The following is a 15,426-nucleotide window of genomic DNA, read 5'->3' as shown; positions in this document are numbered from 1 at the left end:
GCAACTGCAGTCTTTTTTGTCCCTAATCCTTCTTTCTTTTGTTGTATTCTAACAATAGTGGATGAATAAAGTGTGTTTAGCTTTAAATCTGGTAGTTTGACCAATTGAACTGAATCTGGAACGTCACACCTTACATTACCTTGAAAATAAGAAAAATTTATAGTCCAGATTATCTTCTGAAAAATTTTGAGGAGGTTTGGTTTGGTCCATAGCATTATGAATATAACTATAAAGGATAAAAACATCGATGGTTGTCTTTTTGAGTGGGTGGAAGATTTTTTTTCAATCTATCCTCCCTGAGACATGATGCCAGGACAGAATGCAGTCCTCGATGCATCCAGCTGTGAACAATGCAGCAGGGGTAACAATGAATTGCATTATCCGGATTTTCCTTTTGTCTTATCTCTTCCCAAGCTGGCTAAGATGCTTTTTCTAACTCTTATTCACACTGAATAGTCATAAAAAAAATCATGATTCTGTATGATAGTGCATCAGTGCGATACAGCTCCAACCTCAAATCGAATAGAATAAATACAAACAGAATAGGATGATGGCCACATGGTTTCTGGCAATGTAGGTGGCAGCAAGCCAAACCTCATAACCCAAAATATAATGTCTTCACCCGGTCAAAATGCAATATTATTCACAGCTACTCCTTTCTGTGTAGCCTCAAAATTGCAGCTGTTTTTGCTTAATATCCTTCATGCCTTCCTAATCAGAGAGAAGATCCTAACAATCTTATTTGGGAAGTTGGTATTATTATTAATCCATCACATTGGTCTGAAAATTAATTATCTGTGCAAACAAGATGTCCGCTTTTAAGAGGTGAAAATTAACTGTTGGCTCTCTTCTACTGTCTTTGAGATCCCTGGATTTAGATGCCGAACAGCTTCCCTGCATACACAGAAACTTGGGAATTTCAACATTTACACATCGTTAAAGTTATTGTAACAGTCTCCAAGGAATAGTTTCCATTGTCAGACAGCCAGTTTTAGCAATATCTATGTGTCCTTATCTAAACAGCTTTGTTCTTTCAATTCAAGTGGACATTTCAGGACTTAACATTTGAAATTCTACATTTTCTGTTGATGGTTAAGAATGTAAAAGTTACTCAATGGATACAGGTTTGGTCTGCACTCCTATTGAACTCTAAACTACCCTTACCAGTAGCCAATGATTCATCTGCAACTCCAACTGTTGAACTTTTCTCCAACCAATTGCTAAACTTGAATAAAGGTTACAGGATGCCTGTGTCACAGCCACTGGCTATTTCAAATGATCATTCGAACCTAACAGTGCTGGTAACATTGACAGCTGAATGCATAATATATTCATTCAACATTCTTTTGTCTGTGGTTTCTGTGGATGGATTAAACAACATGTTTATCCATAACTGTTGCCAGCTCTCCTACCTAGGCTCATGTGTCCTGTGCAATACATAAACCAACAATATCATGTGTAGGTTTAATATAGAGTCTAAAACGAAAGGAAGATTCACACTTGAACAGTCCCTTTCATGACAACCAGACGTCCCAAAGTGCTCTACAGCCAATGAAATATTTTGAAGTTTTAATTTTATATGTAAGCTGGGAACTAAAGCAACCAATTTGCACACACCAAGATCCCTTAAACAGAAATGTAATAAGAACCATATTCAAAAACCAAGTTGCTGGAAAAGCCCAGCAGGTCTGGCAGCATCTGTGAAGGAAAAAACAGAGTTAACATTTCGGGTCCGGTGACCCTTCCTCAAAACCAAATAATCTGGTTTTATGATGTTGTTTTGGGATAATTATTGACCTGGACTCCCTGGGTAACTTTCCTTCTTTTCTTCAAAATGCTATCATGGGATCTTTCCCAACCACCTGAAAGAGCAAGCAGGACCTCTGTTTAACTTTTCTGCTGAAAGACAGCATCTCTGACAGTGCAGCACACCTTCAAAAATATAAATTTAAAAGAATAGCCTTCATTTTCAGAGAAGATTTTTCCTTTCCAACTGTCATAAGCATTTTCCCATCCAATATAATATTATGTTGTACATATGAATAAAGGTAAAACTTAGCATGTGTTCCATTTCTTAAAATACCTCTGATCTAACTGACCATGCTGAATTCAAACTGTTTAAATTGTTTGGTATATATCTAAATGAATTTAAAATGTCCAACCTTCATCTCTGCTATCAGTCTCTGCTCTGGATCACAATGTTCCAGATTTAAGAGCCATTCTATAGGCCAGGGTTTGAGCACTAAAATTGAGTATAACTCTCCAGTGCAGATACTGAGGAAGCATTGCACTGTTGGTAATGGATTTGAAGGATCACAAGAAATGTTTTCAAGAAGACCAGTCCTTACCAATATTTATTCCTCAATCAACATCACAAAACATGGATTCCCTATTTATTATGACAATGCTGCTGGAGGGGGCTAGCTGTGTGCAAATTGGCTGTGGATTTTCCTACATTACAACAGTAATTACAATTCAAAAAGTATTTAATTGGCTATAAGTTGCTTTGAGACATTAGGTGGTCATGACTTTTACTTCAAGTTCCTTCCTGTGAGGAAGACAATTTCTGATGTGGTAACAAATTTGTAAACATACCTGATAGATTTCTGCTGATTTAGAATTTAAGACACATTTGTAATTCACCAGGAATAGTGTTCAGGGAGAATGCTGGCACCATATTACTATTTGGTAATGATTACCAAGGTATTTCTAGATTGCAGTCAAAGCCCATATAGTGTTAAGGATGATGTTAGAACCAGGTGCCAAAAGACTTGGGCTTTAAGAAGGATCCCAAAAGAGTATTAGTAAATGGAGGTAGAAGGAGTGAGCCAAAGAAGTTAAAGGAAAGAATTCTAGAGCAGTAGACTCAGCACAGCCACTTGCAGATAAAACTGTCAGAGCAGTGGTAGGTATTCAAGGACAAAATAGCAAGACTGCAGGGCAAATATGTTCCTGTAAAGACAAAGGATAGAATCAAGACTGGAGAACCCTGGATATCAAAGCACATATAGAGTAGAGAAGCTTGTGGTAGATACTGAGGGTTCAACACGTGGAGTCACCACAGGAAATTTAAAAAGTGCAGGGGGAACTTAAAAAAGAAATTTGGAAAGCTAAGCGAGTGCATGGGAAAGCATTGGCAAGTAGAATAAAGAAACCCAAAGGGATTTTTAATTATATAAAGAGCAAGAGAATAGCTAAGCAAAGAGTAGGAAACATTAGGGACCATAGCGGCAATCTGTGTGTGGATCAGGAAAATATGGGCATCAATCTCAAAGAATCCCTTGCATCAATCTTCACAATGGAAAAAGGCAGCACAGGTGTAGACAACAAGGTGGAGGACTGTGAAATATTAGAAGAAATTAATATAAGAAGGGAGCGGACGTACTGGTGTGTTTAGCTGCCTTAGGAAAGGATGAATCCACAGGCCTAGATGAGTTGTATCCCAGGCTGTTGAGGAAGCAACGAAGGAGATATCAGGAGCAAAGGCAGTAATTATCAAATCCTCTCTGGCCACAGGTAAAGTACCAGAGGACTGGAAGACTGTTAACATTTTCACAGAAACACAGGAATCTTATGACACAGACAGTGATCATTTGGCCCCTTGTGCCTGAATGACTGTTCAAGCAAACATCATCTATGCCAATATCCTACCTTATCCAGCCTGCTCATAATTTTGAAAACCTCCATCAGATCTCCTCATAGACTTCTTCTCTCCAATTGAACAGTCACAACTTCTTCAATCTATTCTCATAACTGAAGTTTCTCATTCCCGGAATCAGTCTTGTAAATTTCTTCTGCACTCTCTCCAATGCATTCACATCTTTCCTATAATGTGGTGCTGAAATCTGTACATAATACACCAGCTGAGGTCTAACAGGTGTCTTATAAAGTACAATGTCACCTCCTTGCTTTTATACTCTATGCCCCTATTAATGAAGTCAAGGGTACCGAATGCTTATTGCTCTCTCCACCTGTCCAGCCACCTTCAATGATCTGTGCACATATACACCTAGGTTCCTCTGTTCTTGCACCCCTTTAGAATTGAATCCCCTATTTTATATTGTCTTTCAATGTTCATCCTACCAAAATCCTTTGCCTGATACCTCTCTGCATTGAAACTCTTCTGCCATCTATCTAACCACTCTACCAACTTGTCTATGTCCTTTTGGAGTTCTACACTGTTCTCCTCACAGTTTACAATGCTTCCAAGTTTTGTTTCATCTGCAAATGTTGAAATTGTCTTCTGCACACCACAATGTAGATCATTAACATGTTCAGGAAAAGCAAGAGTGCTAATACTGACCCCTGGAGAACTCCATTATAAACCTTCCTCCTGCCTGAAAAATATCCATTAACCATTACTCTCTGTTTCCTATCACTCAGCCAATTTTGGATCCACATTGCTACTGACCTTATATTCCATGTCCTGTAACTTTTCTCACAAGTCTGTTGCATAGCAGAGTATCAGATGCCTTCTGATGGTCCATGTAGACAACATCAACAGCATTAGCCCCATCAAACCTTTTTGTAACATTTTCAAAAAGCTCTAACAAGTTAGCAAATTTCCCTTTTAGAAATCCATACTGACTCTTTCTAATCAACCCACCTTTTTCCATGTAACTGCTAACTCTGTCCTGAATAATTGCCTCTAGAACCTAGCCCACTACTGAAGTTAAACTGACTGGTCTGTAATTGCTGGGCTTATCCTTACAAACTTGCTTGAGCAGCCTTTCTTGTTCCATTGTTTAAAAGGGAGGAAGGATAGGTCAATAAAACAAGCCAATCCATCTAACCTGAAGTGGGGAAGTTGTTAGAAAGAATTCTGAGGGATAAAATATATCTGCACTTGGAGAGACATGAATTAATCAGGCATAGTCGGTGTGGATTTGGTGAGGGAGGGTCGTGTTTGACAAATCTGGTCAAATTTCTCAAGGACGTACCCAGGAATATTGATAAGAGTAATACATTTGATGTGGCCTACATGGAATTTAGCAAGGTTTTTGATATGGTCCTTTACAGCAAATAGGTCAAGGAGGTAAGAACCTAAGGGATCCAAAATTGTCTGAGAGGTAGGAAGCAGAGAGTGAAAGTATATAGAAGTCTGTTTCTACTGAGGTTCCACAGGGCTCGGGGCTGGGACCCTTTCTGTTTGTGGTGTACATTAATGATTTGGAATTAAACACAGAGGGTTTGGTCAAGACACCTACATATTACACAAAAATTGGTATGGTGTATATTAAAGAGGATAGCCATAAACCGCAGGAGGATGTGAACAGACTAGTCAGTGGGTGCAGCAGTGATGGATTAAAATCAACTGGAAAAATGTGGGGTAATGCACTGGGGGAGAGCTAAGAAAGCAAGGGTTTATACTATGAATAGTAAAATTCTGGTAAGTACTGAAGATAGGAAGGACCTTTATGTACATATCTACAGATAGCAGGATAGAAGTTAGCAGAGCAGGTAGATGAATCAGTTTAAGAAGGTACATGTGATACTCAGTTTTATGTTACACTCAGAAATACTCAGTTTTGAAGTCATGAGAAAATGGGAATGGTTGAATCATAGCAGGCAACAGTGGAATGTGTTTTGATTCCAACCCTGTTTAAATGCGATGAGATCGTAAGAAACAAGGTTGGGTGCGTCCATAATATGTTTCCCTTCTCGTCTTACGGAAAATATGAATCAGAAACTGAGTTTTAATTTATTATTTTGACAGTAAAATTTAGGTGTTAAAAATGACCTGTCCTTATTAATTATCTGATGGGAATGTAGCTGAAAAGTTGCTCTTGTCATTGAGTCCTAAATCAAAAGTAGCACAAAGTTGACAGTGCATCAAACAAATCTTGAAACTTTCTCACTCCTATTTCTCACTTCCATTCACTGGTGGGAAAGGTTTTTTGTTTGCAGTAATCCCCCTGACAAAACATAATAAGCAAGTTCTGAGTTTGTCAGCTTGTCAGACAAAAATGTTAAAAGCATATAGTAACTTTTTTCTATATAATAGAACCCATTCCCCTCCTTCCTCAGTCACCTCAAGAATAGTATGTTAACTGACAGAATTTCTCTAATACGATTTTATTTTCAATTTTACTATTCTGGGGCTATAATAATAAATGTTGCCCAAAGTCTCTAAATTATTTAGTTGTTTGTGTTATTGGATGAAATATTGTATGAATCATCAGCTAGAATTATTTTGAAGGAAAATTTAATTTATTTTTACATGCTTTTTTGAAGAGGTGCTGCTTCTGTGGGTCAATTTTGTCATTTTTAAATCATATGATTGCAATTTTGGTTTCAAAGTTAAACTACGCAATATCTGCCCATCAGCGATTCCCTTATTTATGTAAATTCAAAGTTAAACTATTTTATGATATCTCTCAGCAATAATAGCATCAAGAATTCCACCAACACTCAGCCATTGCTACATTACTACTTGTGTGACATAGTTATAATGGTTTCAGAGATAGTAGGAACTGCAGATGCTGGAGAATCTGAAGAAGGGTCTAGGCCCGAAACGTCGGCCTTCCTGCTCCTCTGATGCTGCTTGGCCTGCTGTGTTCATCCAGCTCTACACCTTGTTATCTCATAGTTATAATGGTGTTTGTTTCTGAATTATGGCTGTCTCTTTAACTCGAGACTGCCTTTCCTTCGAATGCTTTATTTTCAATAATGTTTTGTTGCAGTAGTACACTCACTGTTTTCTTGATGCAAATTTCAAAATGATCAAGTTTTTCTTTCAAATGTGATTATCTACATCTAAGGTTTGCAAAGCAAGGAATGTATTGCCTAATAAGTTCTACACAAAATAAAAATATTTCAATGGTCATTTAATCCCTTGGACATTTTACAGAAAAGATCTGCATTTAGATAGCATCATTAATGGCCACAGGACACTCCAAAGCACTTTACAGCCAATTAAATAATTTTGTAGTATTATTATAATCTTTAATGAACCTGATTGGGCATGTTACAATAAAGGTACTGTCACCATGGTCCCAGAAGGCTGCTCTCTCATTGGATTGGGAAGACTAGTGGTGAGATTAACCTGAGGGTCACCACACACCATGCAAGGGGAGATGTTGAGAAGGAGAGTCCTTATGGTAACTTCAGACATTCAGGAATTGAACCCATGATTTTGGCATCACCCTGTATTGCAAACTAGCCATCCAAGCTAACCAAGCCCCTGCATGCTACAATGAAGGTCCAGGGAGAGACATTGTGCCAAAGTGGTCGTGTCACTATCTCTGAACCAGGAGGTCAAGGTTCAAGTCCTACAACCCTAAATATGTGTCATAATGTTTCTGAACAAGTTGGCCAAAAAAATCTACTTCTCCAGGGCAGCTGGACCTGAACCCAGATCTTCCATCTCTGCCACACAAGACCCTATTTGTTGCCATTGTTGCCATTTAGGGGATGTAACAGCCAATTTGCACACAGCAAAAGTTCTCAAATACTAATGTGATAATGCTGACATAATGTCTTAATATGGGTCTGATGTTGATTGAGGGATAACTATTGACCAGAACACATTGCGTTTATTCCAAGTGGTATTGGATTATGGGGGATGGGGGGAGGAGGGTGGTTCTTTTAAGATCATGTAAGAAGTCGAGAACAGTCTAGTTCAAGAGGTTGAACAACACCCGCTCAGAATTGCCCTGGAGTGTCAGTCTTGATTGTCCTGAAGTCCCGCAACTTTCTAATCACAGCTGCGTGACTACAGTAGAATGCCTAATGATTTTAACTGATAACATCAGTTGTAGTGCAGCAAAAGCCTGGAGATGATTCATATCAGTGGCTGTTTTGATTCACGAATTGATTAAACTAAGCTGGAATTGACAATAAAAAAGCAGATTTAAGTTCCTCCGTTGTCACGAGTTTGTACTGCTGGCTCCTGGAGGTATCAGACTATCCAGTTTCATAAAGTACACGGTTAGGTCGACACGAAATTACTTCGGTTCCAAATATTTGCCACTTGTGAAAAGTTGAGGGGGCTGGGGTACTGGCATTTTACATCAGAATAAACTGGGAGCCCAGCTCTTTTTATTAAATTCTCCCCATCCCAATTGTGAAAATCTCGACTTGCGGCGGAGAGAGCAATAAAACTAAGAGGGTGTGAGCGAAGAAATGTCGATAGCTTTTTTTTCAAAGAAACAGACGAGCAACATTATATTTATATCTCGTTCTCATTCCTACCTTTAACAAGTTATGCGTTCAGAAAATAATCTCATGCTTCATTTCCACCAAGGCGTTAAAAACAAGTATTAAAATTCCACAACTATTTATGGAGCTGGAAAGCTGAAAATGAAAATATTCTTCAGGACCAGTTTATTGATGTGCAACTTTTAATTCGGGCACATGCTTGATGTTGTTTTGTTCAGAATTCTCTCGCAGAATTCTTTCACAAAATAGATGATCATCGATGCAGGTCTGTGTATAACCGAGGGGTCTGTTTAGTAAAAGCCTCCTACGATCAACTTTTCCAAATTCCTGTCAAAGAAAGTCTCTCTCATTTGCATGGATCTCCGTTTCTGCTGGAGGCGATTGGTTGGGGAGCTGCGGGTTAAACCAGACCCTGGGAGGGGTTTAAAATCTCGGCTGCAAGAACTGTTTCCAGTAGAGGTAGTGGTTGTCACTCACCCACACACACAGACACATACACACACACACACACCCTGGGGTTTAACTGAGTGACTAGCAGTGTGTGGGGGTGGGGGGGATCTCCGAGTGTCACCATGGAGGTCTCAGCTGTCTGAGGCTGGAGTCTGTCCCATGACCTCCTGTTCCCACCATGAGCTGTCTGGATATTATGTACCCCACGTATGGAGCATATCACCCTTTATTTCACAAGCACCCAGCGTATGCAGCACAGGTAGGACTCGACACAGAGATCGATCATTTCTTAATGGGGGGGGGGGGGGGGAGGGGGTATTTAAGAACCCCGAGTGGTATCTGCAGTATTGCTCAGGGCAGAAAGATTGGGCGGCCACTCGGGTCGAATTGGAGCAGACTGTCCTGACGAAGGGTCACACTGGATCCGAAACGTTAACTGTTTCTCTCTCTCCGCAGATGCTGCCAGAGCTGCTGAGTTTCTCCACCAGTTTCTATTTCTGTTTGAGATTGAGGTTTCTGTTCGCCGAGGGGTGAATGGTACTGACGCAAACTGAGCCGTGGTTCCGTGGGACGGAATATTTCCAATCGGGTCCTCCGCTTTGGGAGAAAATCTGTCCTTACTAACAAACTGATTGAAACTTTTTTGAGATCTCGGGGCTGGGTGGTGCCTGGCGGGTGTGGTAGTGTAGGGAGGGACTGCCAGTATTTTTTTTTGCTTAATTGAAGCCCCCGGGAGTGGTGTAGCCCCCGGGTAAAGCAGCAGTTTTGGGGAAATGCCCGCAGTTAGCGAGAGCTCAGAGAGATATCTCCGGGCACACCGTGAGCAGATAAACACAGCCGGCCCCAGCGGCGATTCTGTCTCCATCGTTCGTTAAATCTTTTCCCAAAGTTTACCTTCCTCTCGTCTGAGGTTTTAACTTTCTGTTTGAACCTGCTGTTTCGGCGGAGGCAGAGCCAGATCCTTAACGTTCCACCCGTCGGGTTGGGATAGAGCAGGGAGAGTGCTAGACCCTGAGCCGCTCTGCGAAATGTTTTCTTTACGTTTCTGCTCAGATTCTCATTTGAACAAAGTCAGCGCTTTTTCTGGTGAAGGCGAACTGTGTCTGTGATGTGCAAGAGTTTCTGTAATTCCAGATCGGTAATGCCAAGGGCTATTGTAATCCCAGAGTTGTAATGCCAAGGGCTATTGTAATCCCAGATATGTAATATCAAGGGCTATTGTAATCCCAGAGTTGTAATATCAAGGGCTATTGTGATCCTAGAGCTGTAATATCAAGGGCTATTGTAATGCCAGACCTGTAATGTCAAGGGCTTTTGTAATCCAAGATCTGTAATATCAAGGGCTATTATAATCCCAGATCTGTAATATCATGGGGTATGTAATTATCAGAGTTGTAGCGCCAAGGGCTACTGTAATCCCAGAGTTATAATATCAGGGCTATTCTAATGCCATTGTCAGATGTCACACGGCACCAGGTTATAGTCCAACAGGTTTATTTGAAATCACAAGCTTTCAACGCAGCTTTCTCCAACCCAGTCCAACACTGGCACCTCCACGTAATATTCAATACACAGTGGTACCACATGGGGTACAGACATTCCGCACCTCTCTCTCTGTGTCTCTGTAAGACATGCATATCCCGCGACCCTCCTTCTCTCTCCCTCAAACACATTCAAATCCCGCACCTCCCTCTCTCCCTCTGTGTAAAACACTCACACCCCCCCCCCCCCGCGGGGGCCCCCCCACCCCCCCCCCCCCCCCCCCCCCCCCCCCCCCCCCCCCCCCCGAGGCTGTGCTGCCAGGCAAGGGGGGCAGAGACGGAGACGATGGGGGAGTGGGAGCGAGCGAACGGGATGGGAGACATGGTGAATGAAAAACCAGGAGGCGGTGGGTTTATTACTGGAATCGAATTATGTCACCGCCGACACGTCGTTGTTTAAAACGGGAAACTAAGTAACAGAATCGGAAAGAATTTCCCGAATCCGACAGGGAATTGTTTCCACTCTGTGAGAGTCCGGGGAGAGTGTAACATCAGAAAAGGACGGGTCTCTGTGATTCAAGGCGAGAGGAGAAACACTTTCCTAACCCTCACCCTAAGCCTATCACAGCGGGTTTCACAGCTCTCTGTGCTCTCCCAGGGCAATAATAACCCGCTTACAATGAAACTCAGGCTGGTCATGGCTGAGTTCTGAGGAAGGGTCACTGGACCCGAAACGTTAAACTCTGATTTCTCTCCACAGATGCTGCCGGACCTACTGAGCATTTCCAGCAATTTCTGTTGTTGGTATTGACTTTCCACTTATGGCAGAATTGTTGGGAATTAAAGTTCATCCCCATTCCCAAAACAACCCCGTGAGTGTGAAAGGGTGTGGGGGATGGGAGTTTCTGGGGGTGGGGGGGGGGGCGGCTGGGAGCTGGTGTCCGCTTCTTTCTGTGTTGAACTCCGAACGCCAGGTGTTGTAGGAATGTAGGAGTTAAACTCAATTGTTTGTTCGTTCAGTTGATATGCTACAGTACAGAACTGCGTATGTGACAATGTATATACACAAAGTTATTTTGTGAATCAAGTATATTTGTGAAATGCAAACAAAATGTCTCCCAGCCTCCCTGGCCATTGTAACGACCCTCAATCTCCTCCCTGCAGGCTCTCTCTGTTTACCCACGAGTGCAGGGTGTGGCGATGGAAGGTGTATCCAGCAGCTCTGGCCGCCCCTCGGCTCCCGGTAAAGAGGATTCCATCAGGGACAAGGAGAGACCTGAGGCTGAGTACATTAACTCTAAGTGTGTCCTCTTCACCTATTTTAACGGGGATATCAGCAGCACGGTGGATGAGCACTTTACCCGAGCATTAAGCAACTACAGCCCTGAGAGCAGGAGTTACAAACCCAGGAAAACCACTTCAGGCTCATCAGGTAAGGGAGCTGAGTGGCCAAATGGCATTTCTGCGGCTTGTACCTCTTCCTACCCCTGTTACTTTCCCCAAATGCATCAAATATTGTTTTTAAAACAATGATTTTGAACTGTGCTATCATCCAAATAGTGTATAGAGAGTTCTGAAGTTCTGATTTCTGAAGAAGGGTCTAGGCCCGAAACGTCAGCTTTCCTGCTCCTCTGATGCTGCTTGGCCTGCTGTGTTCATCCAGCTCTACACCTTGTTATCTCAGATTCTCCAGCATCTGCAGTTCCTGCTATCTCTGAGTGTGTAGAGAGTCATAGAGTTGTACAGCAGGGAAACAGATCCTTTGGTCCAACTCAATCATGCCGACCAGATATCCGATATAAATCTAGTCCCATTTGCCAGCATTTGGCCCATATCCCTCTAAAACCTTCTTATTCACATACCCATCCAGATGCCTTTTAAATGTTGTAATTGTACCAGCCTCCATCACTTTCTCTGGCAGCTCATTCCACACACCCACCATCCTCTGCGCGAAAATGTTGGCCCCTAGGTCCCTTTTATTACCTTTCCGCTCTCTCCTTAAACCTGCGCCTTCTAGTTTTGATCTCCCCTACGCTGGGGAAATCACCCTGGCTATTCACCCTACCCGTGCCCCTCATGATTTTATAAACCTCTATAAGGTCACCCCTCAACCTCCGATGCTCCAGGGAAAATAGCCCCAGTCTATTCAGCCTCTCCATTTAGATCAAACCCTCCAACCCTGGCAACATCCTTGTAAATCTTTTCAGAAACCTTCCAAAGTTTAACAGTACCTTTCCTATAGCAGGGAGACCAGAATTGCTCTCAGTATTCCAAAAGTGACCTAGCCAATGTCCTGTACAGCCGCAATATGACCTCCCAAACTCCTTTACTCAATACACTGACCAATAAAGGCAAGTGTGCCAAACACCTTCTTTGTATAAAAGCCAAAGAACAGCGGATGCTGTAAATCAGCAACAAAAAAACAGAAGTTGCTGGAAAAGCTCAGCAGATCTCGCAGCATCTGTGAGGAAAAATCAGAATTAATGTTTCCAATGGGTGATCCTTCCTCAGAACCGGCAACTTCTGCCCACTTCACTGTCCTGTCTACCAGCGCCTCCACTTTCAAGGAATTGTCTGAAACTGTCGGGAATTTGCTCGCTGTGCGATCAGCTCTTTCTCGAGGCTCCAGTTTGGAGTTCCTGCCCAGCACAGAGAAATCTGTGAAACCTCCTGAATTTCACCGGCGCTTTCAGACTTTGTTTCACGTTCCCAGTATCTGGAGTTCTCTGTTTCAGCTACCTGGCCCCAGCAATGTTCTGCTCACAGCCCTCAGAACGGGACTCAACCAAAAAAGTATTTCAGATATAAATATTTTACAGGAAACTGTAGAATCCTCCCTCATTCACAACCGTCACCCTAACGGAACCGAAATGAGTAAATTGTGAAACGGGAAATGGGTCAAATTTCCGAATCAATGACTACGTTGGTGTCGGGGGCTTGGCTCTCTAGTGTCCCTACCTCAGGACCGGGAGGCCAGCGTTCAAGGCCCACCTGCTCCAGATGTGTGTAATGACATCCCTGAACAAGTTGAATAGAAGATGCGTTTTTAAAAAAACTGTTTGGTTAATTATTCGAGAAAAGTGAAAAATACACTCTTCCCCCTCCACGCCACTTTCTCTTTCTTTCCAGGAATCTAAACTGGAACAGTGATCCCAGACAACCCGTCGATCCATGTTGGAAAAAGCACATCCCTGTTTCTTAGCTTGATGAACATGATAAATGTTTACCAGGAACTTTCCGTTGTTACATTCTCCTGCCAATTCACACCTTGATGGTTACATTAACCTCAGCCCCCACCGCCCCAACGAGGAGGTAAATTATTACCTCATACAAGTCGGAACCAGACCAAACCAGAGAACAGGCGAGAGGAGTGCTAAAAGAAAGGAACTTGCCTTTATATAGCGCCTCAGGACCTCCCCAAAACACTTTGCAACTAATGAAGCATTTTTTAATCAATAAAAACAGGAATTGTTGTAGAAACTCGGCAGGTTAGGTGGGATCTGTGGAAAGAGAAAACAGCGTTAACGTTTCAAATCCAATAATGACCTCTTCCAAGTTCTTGAGAAGTCCTCCCACACTCGAAGCGTTAACGCTGTTTCTTTCTCCACTGAAGATGCCAGGCCCGCTGAATTTCTCCAGCAATTTCTGTTTCTCTTTTTAAATTTCACATGTCAAGCCTCTGCAGGACTTTGCTTATATCTGAAATACTTTTAAAAGTGTAGGGTCTGTCGTGGTGCAGGAAACCGCTGCAGTCACACAGCACACAGCAAGATCCCACAGACATATGCTAATCGCTCGACAGCCTTTTGAAGATGTTGGTTGAGAAATAAATGAGCCGAAGTGAAGAAATGTCTCTACCTACAACTGAAAAACCGAAATGTCCCAGTCTCGAACCGTGGGACCTCCTAGACTGCAAATAGGGAGTGAGACTGATTGTTAAAGACAGGACTGTTTTCTTCTCTCTCTCCCTCCCTTTCTCTATTTGGAATGGGTCCTTCCTTAAGACAAAAAAAACAGAAAGTGCTGGAGAAACTTAGCAGGTTTGGCAGCACCTGTGGAGAGAAAGCAAAGTTAACGTTTCGGGTCCAGTGACTTCCTCAGAACCCTGCTAGGCCTCCTGAGTTTCCCCACTAAAATATCCCAAAGCCCGGTTGGTTTTCCCTGTTCCCAGATAACGTGGACAGTAAAATCACAAACCAGTGCTAACAATGGGCCTGAGACTCTCACAAATCCTTCCAGGATAACGCCCCAATGGGATTCGAACTAAACTCCAGAAAGTTTTTCAGGCATAAATATTTTACAGGAGACTGTAGAATCCTCTCTCATTAACAGCCGTCACCCTAACCGAATTGAAATGAGTAAAATGTAACACAGAAACGGGACTGGGGTCAAATTTCCGAACTGTTGTGTTTTTGGGCGGGTGGGGGGCTTCATGATGAAGTAACAGTGAAAAATACATAGCACACTCTCCCCCTCCCAGCCTCTCCCCACATTATTGTATTTCCTGGTGTGTTCAATGGGGAGCAGACTGAGTAATGTAAGCAAATAGCGGCGTCAAGAGATCAGCTTCTTTAATCAGTTACACATCTGCAAACTACAGCCCCCAAAATAGAACGTGAGTTTCCAAAAATGCTTTAATGTTAATAGACTCGGGTTTGACCTTCTGAATTCTGGCTAATAATAGGATTGTTGTGGACCGGGCCTATTTTAAACATTGCACTGCTTAATATTCTTATTTAACATTTCAAATTCCAATAGTGGCCAGATAATAGAACGGGAGCTCCCGGCTCATTGCCCTCACATCACCTCGCGGAATTATTTTGTTTTGTGCTCATTGCCTTGAACATGTCCACAGGAGCCTTCTATTTATCCTCAAAGTAACACATCCCCTCCGGCCAGCCGCTAAACACAGCAGAGCCTTACCTGAAATCGCTGCCACTGTCTTTTCTTCAAGCAGTAGGGACATACGCGATGGGCCGAACGCCTCCTTTTGTCGTTACCCCGCGCTTCACTCCTACCCGCTCCCCGACTTTCCCCACATCCTCACATAATATCAACGTCAAACGGAAAAATATTCTTGCTTTCATTAATACATGTCAGCGTTGGATAGGAACCCCTCCCCTCAGACCACTCCTTCCTCAGCCCCACACCCCCACCCCTCACACCTTCCAGCACTTCCCCCACACCCCAATGGCACTTTCCCCTGCAACTGCAGAATGTGCCACACTGGTCCCTTTACTTCCTCCCCACTCACTGTCCAAGGCCCCAGACACACCTTCCATTTACCTGCACATCACTCAATCTAGCCCGAGACAACAAGGTGCAGGGCTGGATG

At 42.7% G+C, this 15,426-nt stretch overlaps 1 protein-coding gene across 4 annotated transcripts in view; it reads left to right on the top strand.

Moving 5' to 3' along the window:
• Positions 1-15,426, top strand: part of LOC109935843 (transcription cofactor vestigial-like protein 2) — a 52,067-nt gene that overhangs the window by 29,469 nt on the left and 7,172 nt on the right. For 2 of the 4 annotated variants that reach the window (XM_020534478.2, XM_048613188.1), the window contains exons 1-2: positions 8,637-8,869; positions 11,256-11,523. In XM_020534478.2, the coding sequence (XP_020390067.1) occupies positions 8,789-8,869; positions 11,256-11,523 (349 nt within the window). In that variant the 5' untranslated portion in view covers positions 8,637-8,788. Of the gene's footprint in view, positions 1-8,636; positions 8,870-10,453; positions 10,499-11,255; positions 11,524-15,426 lie in introns of those variants that run through there. The other 2 variants (XM_048613189.1, XM_048613190.1) reach the window with 2 other exon arrangements.

The sequence above is a fragment of the Rhincodon typus genome, chromosome 27 (assembly GCF_021869965.1).
Source record: "Rhincodon typus isolate 14 chromosome 27, sRhiTyp1.1, whole genome shotgun sequence".
In the NCBI taxonomy this organism is placed as follows: domain Eukaryota; kingdom Metazoa; phylum Chordata; class Chondrichthyes; order Orectolobiformes; family Rhincodontidae; genus Rhincodon; species Rhincodon typus.
This window is presented reverse-complemented; position numbering and strand designations above follow the sequence as displayed.